The sequence below is a fragment of the Montipora capricornis genome, chromosome 11 (genome assembly GCF_036669925.1).
Source record: "Montipora capricornis isolate CH-2021 chromosome 11, ASM3666992v2, whole genome shotgun sequence".
Taxonomy (NCBI): Eukaryota; Metazoa; Cnidaria; class Anthozoa; order Scleractinia; family Acroporidae; genus Montipora; species Montipora capricornis.
Genome location: NC_090893.1, coordinates 4,395,903 through 4,415,786, shown reverse-complemented (window position 1 = coordinate 4,415,786; position 19,884 = coordinate 4,395,903). Strand labels below are relative to the sequence as shown.

The 19,884-nt window shown below is 42.6% G+C and overlaps 1 protein-coding gene across 2 annotated transcripts in view; it reads left to right on the top strand.

Annotated features, from left to right (window-relative positions):
- The first annotated feature begins 9,176 nt into the window (after positions 1–9,176).
- LOC138024017 (rapamycin-insensitive companion of mTOR-like) overlaps positions 9,177–19,884 on the top strand; it is a 51,411-nt gene continuing 40,703 nt past the window's right edge. The window contains exons 1-7 of one of the 2 annotated variants that reach the window (XM_068871110.1): positions 9,177–9,282; positions 9,354–9,404; positions 10,360–10,454; positions 12,054–12,115; positions 14,423–14,554; positions 15,298–15,361; positions 16,328–16,454. In XM_068871110.1, the coding sequence (XP_068727211.1) occupies positions 9,258–9,282; positions 9,354–9,404; positions 10,360–10,454; positions 12,054–12,115; positions 14,423–14,554; positions 15,298–15,361; positions 16,328–16,454 (556 nt within the window). In that variant the 5' untranslated portion in view covers positions 9,177–9,257. Of the gene's footprint in view, positions 9,283–9,353; positions 9,405–10,359; positions 10,455–12,051; positions 12,159–14,422; positions 14,555–15,297; positions 15,362–16,327; positions 16,455–19,884 lie in introns of those variants that run through there. The other variant, XM_068871111.1, reaches the window with a different exon arrangement.

The window sequence follows — 19,884 nt, the reverse complement described above, 5'->3', positions numbered from 1 at the left end:
CAAGTTAGGTGAATATGTATTAAAGTAGGTTTTTATATATCTAAAAAGTTCTTCTCCTGAAGACAGATATTGAGTATTTCGTAACTTCAATTCATCATATGGCCCGTACGGCCCCGCGCGCGCTTTCATTGCAAAACTATTGGGATAATCCCCGTATGAGGGCCGCACACATTAGCGCGAGAAGGGCCGGAAAAGCCGTACGGCCCTACTAGGAACACGTACTGCTCCGTGCGATGCAATTTTAGGGGATTTCTTTGCTTTTAAACATTCAAGTAATTTACAGCCAGAAAATCAACTGCAAAGAACATATTTATAGATAGATTTTCTGTGCACATTTTTGTTTTTATTTTGTCCTAACTTCATCTTCTGAGTGCTCATAAATAGTGTAAAGAGCCCATATGATAAAATGCTTAATGACTGAGTTTAGGTCGGGCCGGACAGCAAAAACATTTGGCCCTCGGTCATGACGCCATGACCTCGGGCCAAATATTTTCTCATCCGGCCCTCCCACTCAGTCAATAAGTACAAAGTTCAAATTGGTTTCTTCAGTCTTCGCTTTTTCGCAAACATGACTCAAACAAAGATCTAAATTTTAAAAAGGCGGACAAGGGAACCACACTTGTTGTCATGAATAAAAATAATAAAATACAAGAGGGCCAAGTCCAAATCAATGACCTAAATAACTACAAGCCTCTTGACAAACCCATAGTGAAAGAAACACATACGAAAGTGTCACGCTTGATCTCAGAATTAAGCCGTAAGAACTATATCGATGACATGACTAAAAAATGGTTGTCTCAAACACCAAATCCACCGCGAATACCTGAATTCTATACCCTTACTAAAATCCACAAGCCTACTCTTGTAGGGAGACCAATAATCTCTGGTTGTAACGGGCCTACAGAAAGAATATCACCATTTCTTGACACATTACTTCAGCCTATTTCCACATCACAAACGTCTTATCTGAAAGACTCCACAGATTTTATCAACTTCATTGAAAAGACGAAGATGGGAAAACGAACTTTCCTTGTAACGATGGATGTCACAAGTCTATATACAAATATACCGTAAGAAGAGGGAATCACTACAGTATGCAATGCGTACGAAAATTTTCACAAAAATAACCCTCCAATTCCCACTAACTATCTCAAAGAAATGCTAAGAGAACTTAAAGAGAACTCTTTCCAATTCAACGGAAAGAACTTTCTTCAAATTCACGGTACCGCTATGGATACGAAAATGGCCGTTGCTTTCGCAAACATCTTCATGGCCTACATCGAGACAGAAATTCTTAGCAAAAGCGTCATAAAGCCACTGATTTGGAAACGATACATTGACGACATTTTTTCGTTGTGGGATGTCAGCAAACAGGATATAGACAAGTTCATCACACAAGCAAACTCACACCACCCTACAATAAAATTTACGGCTGAGATCTCGAACACTGAAGCCACATTTCTAGACACTGTTGTATACAAAGGCAAACGTTTTCAAAATCAATCCACTCTGGATGTAAAAACACACTTCAAGCCAACTGAAACCTTTTAGTACACCCATTTTTCCTCCTGCCACCCACCAGGTGTCAAAAAAGGATTCGTGAAGGGTGAAGCCCTAAGACTCCTACGCACTAACTCTTCAAAAACAACTTTTGAAGAGAACATTAACAAATTTAAATCACGTCTCTTTGCTAGAGGTTATCCGAAACGTCTGATTGAGACACTTATATCGGACATTAAATTTACAGAAAGGGAATCAGCGCTGAAACAAAAAAATGAAGACCCAAAGGATATCTTGCCCTTTGTGACACAGTATTCATCCGGGAGTGCCACACCTTACAAAAGTTTTATTAGAAAAATGGCACTTGATACAAAATCACCCTTCTCTACGGCAAATTTTCAAAGAGCCACCACTCATATCCTTCAAAAGAGGAAAATCTCTCAAGGACGTGCTTGTGAGAGCGAAACTTTAAAGAGGTCAAAGACCAAAAAATACAATACAATAGCCTCATGTGAGGGTGTAACTTCAAAAACCGGAAATACGGTACAAAAATCTCTATTGTTAAGGAGTTGTGTAGGCCTGTCAATCCTTGCTACCTACTACAGTAGTTGTGGTGGTCATCGTGGTCATGGTGGTCACAGTGGTCGTGGTGGTCACAGTAGTTTTGGTAGTCATGGTGGTCACAGTGGTTGTGGTGGTCATGGTGGTCACATTGGTTGTGGTGGTCACAGTAGTTGTGGTGGTCATTGTGGTCACAGTGGTTGTGGTGGTCACAGTAGTTATGGTGGTCACAGTGGTGGTGGTGGTCACAGTAGTTGTGGTGGTCATGGTGGTCACAGTGGTGGTGGTAGTCACAGTAGTCGTGGTGGTCATGGTGGTTACAGTGGTCGTGGTGGTCACAAGAGTTGCAGTGGTCATGGTGGTCACAGTGGTCGTGCTGGTCACAGTAACTGTGGTGGTCATGGTGGTCACAGTGGTCAGGGTGCTCATGGTGGTCACAGTGGTCGTGGTGGTCACAGTAGTTGTGGTGGTCATGGTAGTCACAGTGGTCGTGGTGGTCATGGTGGTCACAGTAGTTGTGGTGGTCATGGTTGTCACAGTGGTCGAAGTGGTCACGGTAGTTGTGGTGGTCGTTGTGGTCAGAGTGGTCGTGGTGGTCACGTCTAATTACATCAATTATTGTATGACATAAAGATATTCCACTGAGTTCCAAGACTTCATTTTCACAAGATGGAGGGCAGCAATGGAGCTCCACGTCAGCCACTACAACATATTGCATCGAGGCATGTGATACCAGTGGAGGGGAACGAGAAAAGCGTTTTCCTCACTTCAGATTTGAAGAGGATAAGTGAACTCATCAAAGAAACTGTACAAAACCCTGATGTTGTAAAAAGGCATCGAAAAAGAAGAGAGAGAGGAGTTAAACAAAAAAAATTCCCAACGGTAATTGGCGTCCATGGAGTCACAGGTAAACCCTGTTACAGTGTTACTGTAATTTTCAGGCTTCAAAACGATGAAATAATCACAGCGTTTCCAACAGTTTGACTGTGTCAGTAATGGAGATAAAGATGCAGGATAGCGGTGGATAGAATGGGCAATGAAGATAAAGACAAAAGACGATGTATGATGATGATGATGATAAAGAAAAGGATGAACATTAAGAATAACATGAGCAAGGAAATGAAGATTAAAAAGAAAGAATGACATTTTGCTTATTGGAGTCAGACTTTAACGAGTTCAAGTTAGGCATGTAGTGCGCATGGAAGCAATCACATACCTAAAGCCTCGTGCAAAAAAGAAATGTTGGAGGAAGGCCAAGCATCATTGGGACCCTGTCAGTACCATGGAGGTATTCCGCTCAAGCCTCATGGTGACCGCCATGACCACCACGACCACTACGCCCACCATGACCACCATAACTACTGTGACCACCATGACCACCACAACTACGGTGACCACCACGACCACTGTGACAGTAGTTGCAATGGTCTTGGTGGACACAGTAGTTGTGGTGGTCACAGTGGTCATAATAGTCACAGTTGTTGTGGTGGTCATGGTGGTCATAGTGGTCGTAAGGGTCACAGTAGTTGTGGTGGTCATGGTGGTCACAGTGGTCGTGGTGGTCATGGTGGTTACAGTGGTCGTGGTGGTCACAGTAGTTGTGGTGGTCATGGTGGTCACAGTAGTCGTGCTGGTCATGGTGGGCACACTGGGCGTGGTGGTCACAGTAATTGTGGTGGTCATGGTTGTCACAGTAGTTGGTGGTGGTCATGGTGGTGACAGTGGTCGTGGTGGTCACAGTAGTTGTGGTGGTCATGCTGGTCACTGTGGTCGTGTTATTCACACCCAGATGTTGCTGAGGAACCCTACCAATGCCATTGTAGGGAACCTTTGAGGGTGGTACTTGGTCCCGTATGCAGTAACCTCTGTTTGTAACCACTGTTTCTTTTCCTGCTGAAATTGAAATGGCCAAAGAGCAAAAGTATTCAGTAACCTCTATTGTTTATGAGACGGGTGGTCACTCCGACCCCCACACGTTCTTGCCTGTAGTTAGTCCTTATTTCATTTAAAATTGTTTATCGCTTAATTTGCGTGATTTGAGCTTAATTTCCGGTTCAGGTGGTCGTGGTGGTCATGGTGGACACAGTGGTCGTAGTGGCAACAGTAGTTGTGGTGGTCATGGTGGTCACAGTGGTCGTGGTGGTCACATTAGTTGCGGTAGTCATGGTGGTCACAGTGGTCGTGGTGGTCACAGTAGTTATGCTGGTCATGGTGGGCACAGTGGGCGTGGTGGTCACACTAGTTGTGGTGGTCATGGTGGTCATAGTGGTTGTGGTGGTCACAGAAGTTCTCATGGTCATGGTGGTCACAGTGGTGTGGTGGTCACAGTAGTTGTGGTGGTCATTGTGATCATGGTGGTCACATTGGTCGTAGTAGTCACAGTAGTTGTGGTGGTCATGGTGGTCACAAAGGTTGTAGTGGTCACAGAAGTTGTGGTTGTCATGGTGGTTATGGTGGTCATGGTGGTGGTGGTCATGGTGGTCGTGTGGTAATGGTGTGCACAGTGGTCGTGGTGGTCACAGTAGTTGTGGTGGTCATAGTGGTCACAGTGGTCGTGGTGCGCAGAAGTTGTGGTGGTCATGGATGTCACAGTGGTCGTAGTGGTCATAGTTGTTGTGGTGGTCAGAGGGGTCATGGTGGTCACACTATTTGTGGTGGGTCATGGTGGTGACAGTGGTCGTGGTGGTCACAGTAGTTGTGGTGGTCATGGTTGTCACAGTGGTCATGGTGGTCACAGTGGTCGTGGTAGTCACAGTACTTGTGGTGGTTATGGTGGTCATGGTGGTCGTGTGGTAATGGTGTGCACAGTGGTCGTGGTGGTCACAGTAGTTGTGGTGGTCATAGTGGTCACAGTGGTCGTGGTGCGCAGAAGTTGTGGTGGTCATGGATGTCACAGTGGTCGTAGTGGTCATAGTCGTCATAGTTGGTGGTCGTGGTTGTCATGGTTGTCACATTGGTCGTGGTAGTCACAGTAGTTGTGGTGGTCATGGTGGTCACAATGGTTGTAGTCGTCACAGAAGTTGTGGTTATCATGGTGGTCACAGTGGTCGTGGTGGTCATGGTTGTCACAGTGGTCGTTGTGGTCATTGTGGTCATAGTTGTTGTGGTGGTCAGAGTAGTTGTGGTGGTCATGGTGGTCACAGTTGTTTGGTGGTCATGGTGGTGACAGTGGTCGTGGTGGTCACAGTAGTTGTATAATGGTCGTGGTGGTCACAGTGGTCGTTCTTGTCACAGTAGTTGTGGTGGTCATGGTGGTCAGAGGCTTTGTGGTGGTCCTGGTGGTCAGAGTAGTTGTGGTGGTCATGGTGGTCACAGTAGTTGTGGTGGTCATCGTGGTGACAGTGGTCGTGGTGGTCACAGTAGTTGTGGTGGTCCTGGTGGTCACAGTAGTTGTGGTGGTCATGGTGGTCAAAGTGGTCGTGGTGGTCATGGTTGTCACAGTAATCGTGGTGGTCACAGTAGTTGTGGTGGTCATGGTTTTCACAGTGGTCATGGTGGTTGCAGAAGTTGTGGTGGTCATGGTTGTCACAGTGGTCTTAGTGGTCATAGTTGTTGTGGTGGTCACAGTAGTTGTGGTGATCATGGTGGTCACTTTGGTCGTGTTTTTCACGGTAGTTGCGGTGGTCATGGTGGTCACAGTGGTTGTGGTGGTCACAGTGGTCTTGGTGGTCACAGTGGTCGTGGTGGTCGTGGTGGTCACAGTGGTCACGGTGGTCACAGTGGTCGTTCTTGTCACAGTAGTTGTGGTGGTCATGGTGGTCACTGTGGTCGTGTGTTCATGGTGGTCACAGTGGTCGTGGTGGTCGCAGAAGTTGTGGTGGTCATGGTTGTCGTGGTGGTCACATTGGTCGTGGTACTCACAGTAGTTGCTGTGGTCATGGTGGTCACAATGGTTGCAGTGGTCACAGTGGTCACAGTAGTTGTGGTGGTCATGGTGGTCACAGTAGTTGTGGTGGTCATGGTTGTCAGAGTGGTCGTGGTGGTCATGGTGGTCATAGTTGTTGTGGTGGTCAGAGTAGTTACGGTGGTCACGGTGGTCACAGTGGTGGTGGTGGTCACGTTGGTCACGATGGTCGTGGTGGTCATGGTAATCACAGTGGTCACAGTGGTCACGGTGGTCGCGGTAGTCACAGTAGTTGTGGTGTTCATGGTGGTCACATTGGTCGTGGTGGTCTTAGTAGTTGTGGTGGTCATGGTGGTCACAGTGGTCGTGGTGGTCTATGGTGGTCATGGTGGTCATGGTAGTCACAGTGGTCGTGGTGGTCATGGTGGTCATGGTGATCGTGGTGGTCACAGTAGTTGTGGTGGTCACAGTGGTCGTGGGTGTCACAGTAGTTGTGGTGGTGACAGTGGTCGTGGTGGTCATGGTGGTCACAGTGGTCGTGGTGGTCGCAGAAGTTGTGGTGGTCATGGTGGTCACAGTTTTTGTGGTGGTCACAGTAGTTGTGGTGGTCATTGTGGTCGCAGTGGTCGTGGTGGTCACAGTAGTTGTGGTGATCATGGTTGTCACAGTGGTTGTGGTGGTCAGAGTAGTTGTGGTGGTCATGGTGGTGACAGTGGTCGTGGTGGTCATGGTGGTCACAGTGGTCGTGGTGGTCACAGTAGTTGTGGTGGTCATGGTGGTCACAGTGGTCATGGTGGTCACAGTGGTCGTGGTGGTCATGGTGATCACAGTGGTCGAAGTGGTCACAGTAGTTGTGGTTTTCCCTTTTTGTCACAGTTGTCGAAGTAGTCACAGTAGTTGTGGTGGTCATGGTGGTTACAGTGGTCGTGGTGGTCACAGTAGTTGTGGTGGTTATGGTGATCACAGTTGTCGTGGTAGTCACAGTATTTGTGATGGTAATGGTTTCAGTTCCCTATAATAGGCAATTTTCACATTGTTCATTTTAATCGACATGCCCAACGACCATTTCTCAGCCAAAGCAAAGGAAACTGCCATGAAATAATGTGGAAGCCAATAAATTAGGTACTTTCCATTTTGGGACGTTGGTAAAAGATCAGATTATTCGCTCCAAATTTTTCTTTTTATCGTTGTTATTATTTTCATTTTTAATTTGAACTTGTGCGCTTGGTCTATTTTATTTTTTACTCAACTCTGCTCAGTTGCCTGTCTTTGTCGTTGTCTTTGGGATCCATTCGGATTGAGAGAAACAAAAACAAACGTTTTGTTCCTTTATCAGAAAGGAATAGTTGTGTATATTTTCATTTGAAGGGGTTTGCCCATCACTTGTTACAATTCATGTGAATTTTTTCATCTTTATCTTATGAAAAGGAAAATTAGAGAGAGCAAAAATATTATTAGGTGTTTTGAGAAGAACGAAATAATTGTTCTTGAAGCATGTTTTGTTGTCAAATTTTCGGAAATGGTGACCAAAACATAACTGTATCGTTTATAAAGGGGAGCATATGTAGAGGATATTACACGGTGGCGAGAAGATATGAATTTTATGTTCTCGTGGCAAGAACAATATCTCCGAGTGAGCGAAGCGAACTTTTGACTTAAGTTAGCTCTTGGAGATGAAAAAAGAAATTGCAAAAATACCTACTGAGGCACAGAAAAAAAACTGCGAAATTCACCGTGTATTGAAACGAGACTATAACCGTGTAAAAAATGGACAACTATATGCCCTGCACAACAGACTTGGAGGGCAGCAAGACAGAAGACTTTTGTGATCCACGGCTTGGAAAATCTATCAAAACTCCCCAAATAAAAATTTGCCAAAAGCTGTTGTAAGAACATTTTAATCCCACAAACAGCGCATTTTTCAAAGCCTGGAGTCCCAAGCGGCTGCATAGAGGAAGAAGAGACAATGTTATTTGAAGCTTGGGGGCAGGCGGAATTATGATGAACACTTATTTATTTATTTATTTATTTATTAACGCCTGTGTCGCAAATGGAGGTTGGGTGCTCAAGGATCTGGGGACTGGTACCAAAGACCCAAATCCAGGTCGGTGGAACACCCCATAAGCCTGCTCTACCCGCAACCCAGCCACGAGCCCCGCCAGCCACACCAGCCCCAAATCAAGCACCCGTCACACTGAACAGTGAGTTCAATGGAAAAAACTATAAAGGAGTGGCCCTGACTCCCTTGAGTAGGCAGAGGAGTGCGGGGAAATACTAGAAAGCACCTGAGCGCCAACACACCCAACGCTGAGCCAAGCAAAACCACGACGACATGCGAAGGCGCACGCATAATATGCAAAAGAACCGCTGACCGCTAAAACTGCCAGAGGACGCCACGGAAAAGCACCACATGCAAATAACACACGCACACGCTAAAAAACGCATGCGAGTCATGCGAATTTCGCATTTAAGTCTAAGCACCCATTTCAAATAGCGCTGATAAACAGTTATTAAGCTCGCATGGCTCGCAGCCATGGCTCGCACGGCTCGCACGTTTGGCTCGCTGGCTCGCTGGCTCGCACGTTGGCAAAACTCTTGCGAATCGACCCAACACGTTTGCGAACTGACGGTTTGCGAAACGACCGGTTTCCATAAACTGAAATGAACAAATTAACACCAATCAAATCAAGTCAAATCAAATGTTGCAAATAAATGCAGTACAGCTGTAATTTAGAAGAAAGTACCATTGAGATGAACAGGTGGATAAACAGATAAGCACGCCTTTCCAGCGCCCTCCCAGCTTGATTAGGGAGCTTAATTAAGCACGCGCGTTTTTGAGACGCGTACGCGGACGGCAACCGGAAGAGACCACCTCGAGAGTCAGGACAGTGGTGTCTCCTAGACTCTTATACTAATCATCTCTAATGGAGAAAAGATACTTAGCAATATGAAAGTGGTTGTGTGAAGACAAGCTCAAAGGGAAAACAACTCACTTCCGGTTGCCGTCCGCGTCTCAAAAACGCCCCATAGAGAGCTTAAGCATGCGCATTTTTGAGACGCGGACGGCAAGAAGTCAGCGTTTCCCCTTTTAACTTGTCGTCACACAACCACGTTTATATTGCTAAGTATATTTTCTCCATTAGAAGATTAGGATAAAAATATGGTTGACACCACTGTGCTGGCACGTGAAATGTTCTCTTCCGGTCCGGTTATGTTTGGGTACTCTGTGGTCTACTCTGTGCACATTAGAACTGGGCATGCGTTATTCATCAAAACATGAAGTACAACATTTATATCGAGGATTTGTATTGCAGTTACGTTATTTTGTAGAGCTTTCACTGCCATCTTCAGCATGAGGCGGAATTTTACCGGCTCAGGTAAAATTCGTGAGATTATAGTCCGAGCAATTTATCATTACATAAGCTGATTTGCACTGCATTTCTTTCAGGGAGTCGATATGACAATTTTGAAGAAGCAAGTCCACTTGATCTCAGTCGAGGTTAGCTGAAATTAAAATTGCAAGGTTATATTTAACGCAGAGCAGAGGTCAATCAGTTAATCTCCGTTCACTCTTTTACTAGGTTATGTATGCACATATTTCTTTGTAGACGAATTTGTTTCTAATGCAGCTAGAGGTAATGGTCGAGATGACCAAGTTAATAGTTCATGCATGCAGATATTATAACCCTCCTGTCCCTTTATGCTCTGTTTATTTTGGTCTGCTTTTCAGTATAAAAATTATGGTTTCGTAGCCCAATGGTTGTCAGGTATTTTTTACCAACTGGATTTACTAATTTTAGGAAGTTCAGCCTTCTCAAAATATTTTTGGGGAGCAGGTCTTAAGGAAAATGGAGATGGTTTGGTGCTAAATGCACCCAAGCGAGTGCCCATAGGATGGAAGCTTCTTGGGGAGTCTGGGGTGGGGGGGGGGGGGGGCATGTACTAAAACCCAAAACACTGAAATGGAACCACCGGAGGGAAACCACCAAAACTGCTGGAACCATCGATACAAAACCAGCGAAACCAGCGAAACACCAAACGAAACCACCGGAACACACGAAACAGCTATAAAAACTGGAACAAAACCATCGAAACAGACATGATTGCAGTATAAAATTTGACCTCCGGGCTGATTGTCGCCTATAATAATTTCTATAATAATAATTTTGGCCTAAGGTTGGTTTTTAGGCCAAGGATTGGCCAAATTGAGGGTTTTGGGTTACTTTCAGAAAGATAAAACAATGACCTGCAACAAGTGACCTGTGGAATGTGACCTGTGTTTTAGACCCGCCATGGCTGAAAGCATGGTCTTTCTCCAAGCTTAAGGCTGGCTTAATGTCACACACTCCAACAGACAATGATTTTTATTTTCAAGCCCAGAAGTGACACCACTCTTTGACGTTTTGTTTTGAAGTAATCTAATTCAAATGTACATTCTGTTGTTTTATTCTCAGATCCTGCTGATAACATGAAAGATCTTTTGACTCAGATCACTTGCAAGGAAATGTCTACCTCTAAACGAATGGGTTATGTCAACAACTTTACAAAGGTATTGTGCATTGATTACAATAAAAATTACCATTATAAATTTAATGACAATGGTCATTAGTTTTGATTAAGCATTTGGTTACCAATGACATCATGAAAGGAGGATTTTTGTTAAAGCGTGATTATGAGATGATAAATGTAAATGTTTGAAAACGTTTGAACTCTCAACTCAACCGTGATCAAAATGTAAACAAAAAGTTGATATGATTGGTCAACTAAATCATAATGTTGTCGATCAACTGTAAACTGCCTCTAGAGGTGTAATTTCATCCAATGACATCTAGGCTTAACTGACAATCTACCAATTTCATCACAACTTATTTGACCAATCACATGAACAACCAGAGTGATTATACCATTTACTGATGTTATACAAAATGATCACTTGACTCTGAAGCTGACTTCCACTCAGGTTGTTGAAATGTCCTTCTCAGGACTACACTTACCCAGACTATTGTACTTCACATACCAGCAGTTATGATACTGTAAACTGAAGGTCCTGTTTCATGACACATGACACTAATTAGGGTAGGTTTCAGTAAGCATCACAAGGTGTCCTCCAACTGATTCTCCTCAAGTAGAGACAAACAGCTGCCTTACCACGAGTGTGAACACTGATCAGTACTTTAATAGCATATGATTCACACCATCGTCAATCAGTAAAGGGCAGTGTTGTTAAGTGTTTGTATGACTGGGCCAAATGTTATGTCATCAAACCTTCAGCCATCTCTGAGAAAATGCTGATTCCATCAAACAATAAACATGACAGGAGATTCTATTGGAACATCAACAAACCATCAAAGGAGCAACAATTTCAAATCAGACCTCTTAGGAAATTTCTCAAAGGAATGATAAGAATCAAGTCCACCTGTCATATCCGACCACCTCAATGATACTTAGTATAGTAGGGCATAGCCAGTCAACCTTATCGCCTATTATTATACATTGGTGTCACCAGCTTGATTTTGATTGGCTATAAGCACGCAGCTAATTCTTGCTTGCTCTGTTTCTCTTACATCATACCTACAAACAATAGATTTTATATATGTAGAGTTGACGTCATACCTACAGACAATAGTTTTATGCATGCAGAAGTGACGTCACCTGACACACTAACCAGCAATGAGTTTGATTAGTTTTGTCATGGCGGAGCTCAGCTCAAGAATATGCATAATAAAACAATTATTGAATTCTGTTTTCACATGTTAGCGATAATTATTAAGGCCTCAGTTTGTGTTATCCGCCTCAGCCTTCAGCTTCAGCAGATACATTTAACACAAACTTTGGCCTTGATAATTATCGCTAACATGTTCAACCTCATCCAATAATTGTTACTTAGCGGTGGAAATGTATGAACTACAACCTAAGTGACTGTACATTGTGAGACAAAGGATCATACATGTATGTCTTATTATTTAGCCCAAGAGGACTTTTCTCAGTTCTTTAACATAACATTTTTAAATAATTAACATGTATATAGATGAGTGTTAGCGAGGCATGAAATAAAATTCAGTGTGTGATTGATAAAGTTGATTAACTGGTACATTTAAAAGATTAATATTATTTTTGTTATTTAATTTTGAATAATTTAATTCAACAGCTGATTCAAAGTGTTGGTGAACCATCGAAATTTGGTTACTCACTAGAAGACATCATTAAATGGTACACAAGAGCAAACTTGACTATAATGTCGTCTTGGTGAAAGGTATTGCAACTGTAACAGGAAAGCATGAGATGATCCTGATGTTTCTCCAAGTTTTCTCTTTGCTGTTGCATTTCCTTCAGAAGAAACAGCCATGGTCATTCATTTATTGACGGACCTAGTTCTTTAGAGGGGCACTTTCATGTAGATTGTAACACTGTCTGGTCAAAGTTTCATAAACCTTACCTGTATTAAACAGTCCTTGATCTCTTTCAATTTGTTTATTCACCTGTTCATTATTTCTTACGACATCAAGTCAATCTAGAACAAAAGGAGCTAAAATGTGTTTATGTAATTTATGTGAGTTACAACATGAAAATTTGAAGATGAAAGTTGACATAAACGTTTTGATCATAAGTTTGAACATAATTCTCTCTTGGCCATCTATTGTAAAAACCAGGGCCCGGTTGTTCAAAAGCCGATTAGCGCTAATCTTAGATTAAGAACTAACCGAGGAGTTTATTTCTCTACTCCCAAGTGCTGTTCAACGCTGATATTCTGCAAAACTTTACATTAAAAGAAGTCAATCTTGAGAAACAAAAATAAGCAAAAAAAAAAATTACCAAAAAGTTGAAAATGTGAAACAAAAGTTTACGCTAATCCTCAATTAAGTTAATCAGCTTTTGAACAACCGGGTCCAGGTATAAATCTTGATGGCTTGTGTTTTGAAATACATTACCGTGTAAAAGAATTTTTTTTTTAAGAATCAGTTTCGTCATTATTTTGCACTGTCACCAGCTGAAAAGTGTTTCTTGGATTTTCATTGTCTTACTGAAAATAGCAATGATATGACAAGAGTTGATATATGAAAGCCAAATTATATTTGAGTTGTGGAGAGAATCAAGTCAAGATGTATATCACAGTTATGAACATTATTTCAGCAGTAACGAAAGAAAAGGTGGGAGGCGCGGTGGCCTCATGGTTAGAGTGCTAGACTCCGGATCAAGTCCGGGTTCAGGTCCTGGCCGGGGACATTGTGTTGTGTTCTTCGGCAAGACACTTTACTCTCACGGTCCCTCTCTCCACCCAGGTGTATAAATGGGTACCCAGGAAAATGCTGTGGGTAACCCTGCGATGGACTAGCATCCCATCCAGGGGGGAGTAGAAATACTCCTAGTCACTTCATGCTAATGAAACTGGAGATAAGTGCTGGCCTGATGGGCCTTCTGGCTCGTAATCAGAGACTTGACTTTACTTTTAACGAAAGAAAAGCCTGAAATTTTGTGCGTAATCCCTTTCTTTACTACTCAGGTAATGTTTATACATGTGTAACTGCGAAGATCTGCATCTTAAACTTAATGATAGCTGTTTCATTTTTCTTTTGTGATCAATATTATTAGCCCACATAGCCACCTCCTTATTGAGCAAAAAGTATTTTAAATTCTTTTAGTTTAATATTGCTAGTGGTAGTGCTTAAAGAGGCACTGTTACGCTTCATTTTCTACTTTTAGGTCAAAAACGGGTAAAAATTTAAATTAGTACTTTAGCTCACACATGCAACATTCCTGACAACTCCTTGACAAGATATGAAATATATTTATGGCACAAACAGCTGTTTGTATTTAATTTTTGGTGTCTTTCTGAAGATGCTGTCACCAAACTTGAAAAACTCTTTCAACCCATTTCCATCCTCTCCATCCTTGGTTGCCAAAAACGAAGAATAGCTTCAGTGCACCTCAGTGGTCACTGCCAAGAAAACTACAGCATTACCTTTTGGGTTTCATTGATGCAAGCATAGTTAATTGAGAGCAGTGGTTATGAAACCCGACAAATTTCTTTGTTGTAGGTTTTTGTTCTCTTTATTGGCCTTGACCGTGCACAAAACACAATAGTTGTTTACTCCGTACTGAGGAACTAGCCAATAGAAATGTGTTGGTTACGTAATTCATGCATAGTGTATGAGCGCAAAACAAAAGATTGTGCACGGTCGTGGACTTTGCAACCTACATCTTGGCATCTTTGTTTGCTCCTTTGATGTTTGCTGAGCTTCCAAACCAGTCCCCTCTATTAACTATGATGCAAGGAAGTCTTTTAGTGTTTTGAAGTTTGACTAAAATAGCGTGACACTGTCCCTTTAACTGCTACTGTTTGAAATCTCAGAGAATCCTTCTTGAATATGGATGTAGTCTAATGGAAACAGGCCCACACCAGGAAATCGACTGACTGACTGACTGGAAAGGCTTGCTGAAATTGTAGTTGTTAACTTTGTTAAATCTTTATACAACCAATTTTAAAAGATTGATTATTTTTGTTCACTTCATTTCCAGCCTAATGCTTGCTCTTGTTTCAACTGCAAAAGAGGTGCGGGCCGCAGGGTTGCGGGCATTTCGTCATTTGTTTTCTGATGAGAAAACTCTGTCTAAGATACTGGACTTCAGGATTGACATCTTTGTTGTCAGGTGCTCTTTAATTTCTATCCATTTGATATGCTTTTTTCTTACAATGTTTAGTAAACAGCAACAGCTGGTTTATGTGATGTGTTCTGCAACACTATAGAGCTCTTCATCCTGTGTTTTAGAGAAAAAAATATTTGCAACCTCCTGAAGGTTATGAAAATATTTTAGATAGCATGCTGTAGTGTCCACTTTCAGGTTATTTGGATCTACGGTGTATGACTGTATGTACATGAATGTACAGTGTAGCTTTTCCTATGTTTTGCTCCTTGGAAAAGACATTTTTTGTCCACTGTTTGTTTCCATTTACAGTAATTGTAAAAGTGAGTATCAGGAAGTGATATACTATGGAGATGGGGGTAAAGCTTTAGTGACTTCATTGCAGTAACTCCAATCCTCAGGAGAGACAATAAGTACTCTTATTAATTTGATAACTGCTTTATGCTGCTGAAATGGGATGAGCTCCATTGGGGGACTGCCTTCAGAGCTTGTGAGCTATTTATAATGTCCTGAATTAAATTATGATGTGTACTAAATTAAGAGCACAGAAACCAGCAGTGGTTATGATCTGTATTTGAGTTTGAAGGAGTCTTTAATACATTCATGTAGATGGCTATTAGGATGATCGTAAAAAAAATGTATTTGAGGACAATTATATACCGCGTAGCACCACATTATGTGACTTTTAAATTAATTGCCTGAAATGTTTTGACATAAAACATCTTGCATGTTGAACATTTTACATGTAGGTCATTGGACATGATACATGCTTTTGAAGTGGAGCGTGTTCAGGCATTAAGGTTCATTCGAAAGGTCAGTTTAGGGTCCCTTTCATGGGAGCCAGTTCAGAGCTGCCTGAAATTTGTCCTCTGAATTGGCTTTCATTAATTTTTTTAAACTTTGCCGATAGTTCTGTCTCAGATTGCTAATTACTATTCTATAATAAAAATTGGGGGTCACCCAGTTCATTTTTGAGATAGAAGCAAGTAAATATGAAATATAGCGTGTGTTTATCTTATTTGCATGGAACTTAATAATGTGTTATTGATAGTTGTTTAATATGTATGCTCAATTGCTGTTAATGTATCAGTTTTTCATTATTTTGTGACATAGACCTCTAAATTTTACAGTTGTGTGCTTTGTTACCTGGCCTCTAAATGAAAGTGAGGCTGGTGTTGACCTTGTTATGATACAGACCCTCCCTCCTTTTCTTCTGTTAATCATGTTGTTGTCATGCTAATTAGTGAGAATTTACATAAGAAAAACAGTGAGGTTTCTCTCAAAACAAGGTCAACTCCAGCCTCACTTTCATTCATAGGCCAGGTAACTAAGCACAAAAACTGTAAAATCGACTATTGAGTTGAGCAGTCAGAGGATCGTAACTTCTACAAACAACTGAAGGTGTAAGGAGGCCAAAAACACTTCCTTTGCCTGATTTCATACTGTTTACCTGACTTTTTGCCTAATGTGCTCCTTCACAGAGGCAATTATACACTGGTCAGGATTTTCCCAAGACTGTTTGCACATAGCAGTGTTTCCAGATAAAAGGTCTGTCTGAGGTCAAAAACCCAGACTCTAGATTGCCTAGAAATCAAGGGATAGACTTTGGAAAGCATACAGAGACCCACCCACCTATCTTCAGCTTGACCCAGTTAGGTTCCTCGTGGCTATCCTGCTGTTATGACTTATCTGGATTATTGTATGTACAGTAATAACCAAAACAATCACTGTACATGAAGTACATGGATGAAAAAATACTCTCATTCTTACTGTTGGTAGATAATTGCTGTTAGCCCTCGGTTGTGTCCAATGTCAATAGCTGCTACCCTGGTGTCTGTTGGAAATGATGAAGGTGATGATGCAGACAGACTGCGCAGAGCATGTGTTGCCACCCTCTGTGAACTAGGTACTACCTAATTCTTAAATTTTAGAGGTGGAATAATTATAAGTAACATGCAAGAATTTGGTCACATTAGGGAAAACCATCACTTTTGGCTTTTTAAATTTAAATCAAAGTCTTCAAAGCATCAACTTGGGGAGCTTGAAATTTTGGCCTTTCGCCTCAAATGGGTACGTACTCTGATCTGCTGGGGTGCAAAACCAAGGGGAATAGGATTGAACAAGACAGTGGAACCATTATTTTGTATTGGTTTCTATTAATGCAGTGACACTCTCAGAAAATGGTACATTTTGATAGTATACAAAAATTTGGTTTTATCAACAGAGTTGACAATGTAAATTAGCCACCCAGAGATTCTAGTCTCTGTACGGTGGCCAATTTACATTGTCAACTCCATTGACAAAACCAAATTTTTGTATACTACTTCCCCACCGACGCAGCACCACAGTTTCTTTAGAAACTACCCCCTTCACAGTTGGATGGTGTTTGGATGGTTACAAAAGTATTGTACTTATTCATACAAATGTAAAAGGTTTGAACCCAGGAGTCATATCATAATTAAGGTTAATGCTTTGGTGCGCAATAAAAGACAATACACACAACTTGGGCGTAAACGAGGGGCAGGGAATGTACTGGCAAGGCTCGGATAATACCCACCGCCGGTATGGACCACCGGATGAGGGGCCTCGGCAACTAGCCGAGGGGGTGCCTCATGCCTGTATTGCAAGGCGGGCATAGTTGCTGGCATAATGTCCTGGGGCCAAGTTAACCCAGTCCAGCAGAGTAACAATATGCCCCCTCCCTAATGGGGCTTCAGCACAGGGCTGAAGGGGTGCCGCAGGCAGCAATTCCCCACCCAAAACGCCGAGATAAACGAGGAGTGCCCTGTGCGAAGCCCATTTAGTGGTTTTGCTCCCAATTTGACAGGGAGAAAAGATGACCCCATCTCCACGGAGTTGCAATAGCGAAAAGCAAACATTGCCTGCCCCAAAGGTGAAAGTAGAGAACCGACGAGTGGAGATAGGGGTCGAAAGTACGACATGAGCATAAAAAAAAAAAATAAAATAAAATAAAAATAAAAAATAAAAAATAAAAACCCAAAGCCAATGGGCGTCGCATAGAGACTGGAGGGGACAGGACCCTCACACAAAACAATTAACTGGAGGGGATATGACCCTCGCACTAGACATTTGAATGGAGGGGATAGGACCCTTGCACTAAAAATTTGACTGGAGGGGATAGGACCCTCGCAAAAAACATTCGACTGGAGGGGATAGGACCCTCACACAAAACATTCAGCTGGAAGGGATAGGACCCTCGCACAACACATTTGGCTGGAGGGGATAGGACCCTCGTGCAAAACATTTCCGTCAAAATAGTCATTTCCAATAGTACTACATGAACTTGAGAGGGCAGAAAGCCTAAGGAAAGAGAATGTCACAGAAAGCCCTCAAGTGCCGAATGGGCCTTTTTCCTTTTTTGTTTTAAAGGAGAAACATGGCATTAAGCTTAGGATAGTGCTTTCACCCATGTGATGGCTGGCATGTGGCTGAAAAGGGGATGAAAGGCAATCGTAGAATGGAGAAATGAGGGTGGGGGGGGGGGGAAGCAAACGCACACAGCAGGCTTCCAGGGGGATGCCAACATGATTGCTGTACCCATAGGTGAAAACACTATAGGTTCAGGACAATACAGGAAAATATGAATTAAGTTATCCAAGGAACTGTCATAGATCATTACTGATTGTTACAAAAATCCAAGTTTCAATGAGATACTCAAGTGCTTTCAAGGATTCCAGGGGGTTTTTAGCAGGAGGAGCAAGAGGCCAATGACTGAGGAACCTGACATATTGTTTCCTTTGGAGTCCTGATGTAAGCTTGGTATGTGTTAGGATTCCAGCGACCCAGAATTTGAAGAGCCAGTTGAAAATGCCAGTGATTCTGTCGGTTGTAGCAGCACCAATACTAAAGCTGTGAGAGGCAGAGGAGGAGCTGTCATTGTCACAGAGGTTTAAGAGAGACCATAAGTTGTTGGTGTGTGAAGTCTGGGTGAGATATGGTCCACAGGAGAAGCTGAAGAGTAGCTGGCCAGGGTCTTGAGTTGCAGTTTTGAGCATATAATCTTGCAGGGCAGACGATGCATAAAGGTCTGAGTTTGACCTTGCAAAACTGAGCCTGGCTGTCTCCCAGAAAGGGTCAGTTTTGGACTTTTAAGTTGCAGTGTCAAATGAAGTAGGGTGAAGGATGTTGGGATGGAAAGAAATGTCTGTTCTAGCAAGGTGGGACTGAGGGTCAAAATTGCCATTGCAGGTAAATTCGCTGCTTCTTAAGAAGCCAAAAAATGAAAGGGTAAATGCAGCCCATAACATAAAGGAGTCAACATTTGGTAGACTTAAAAGGTTGTAACTTAGTATACTTAGATGCTATGGAGAACTGATGAGGTGATCAGGTGGTAAGCCTTCTTGCATTCCCATGGGAGAGCTTGATTCCCTTCAAACTTTTGTGAAGGACTGGCATAGCCAGAATGTCCAGGAGACGGCCAGACTCAATGTGAAGGTTGTAAAGTGCTGCCAGATAAACATAATCGTGCCGTAGGAGTCTGTATTGCACAGATGAGTAACAAAAGGGATCAGGGTGAACTTGTGAGCAAGTCGAACAGGGAGGGGGATATGGAAAGCTGATTAAAAATGAAGGGGCACTCCGTAGGCCAACGGGACGGGCTGTGTTGAGGTAGTAGTGGTTTTTCCGGGCCATTCCCTGGAGCTCCCTCAGGGGTGAATGGGGATTAGTCTGGAGGCAGGTTACGGGGTCTGAAATTGCGCCTTCCTGGTTGCTAATGCGACTAAAAAATTGAGTACTGCCGACCAGAATTTCACAACTGGTCACCATTGTTAAGGTCAGATCTGTTTGCCAAGAGGTGTCTTACTTTTTATCCTGAGACTGTTTTGAAATAGAAATGGAGTTTTTCCGTTAACAACCTCCATAACCTCACAAGCCGTTGTTTCTCATAAAATATGTATTGCAGGGGGAAAAACGACTCAGTAAAGAGATTCAAGGACTGGTGTGAGGAATGTACCACTATGGCGGATTGTGTTCGACAGGGTGTGACTAGTGTTTCCGTAGCTGAAATTTTCGACAAACTAGGGGGCAGATAGATTTCATTATTACATGTACATTCAAGGTCGGATACCTTTTCCCTCCAAAATGTGCGCTTTTGAAAGTGAAAAGATAATGCTTGACACATACACAAGACCATGCGGTCGTTGCTTTCTGGTATCTATAAAACAGGTCAAAATGTACAAGTTAATTTGGACCCTGGGGTAGATGTCTGTTTTAGAGGGGGAGGTTTGTGGCTGTTTTCCTACGAAAGTCAACATCATAGGAAGGCCATGCCAAGCCCGCAACTTCCTTTGGGTAATCGAATGGTCGCTTGATAG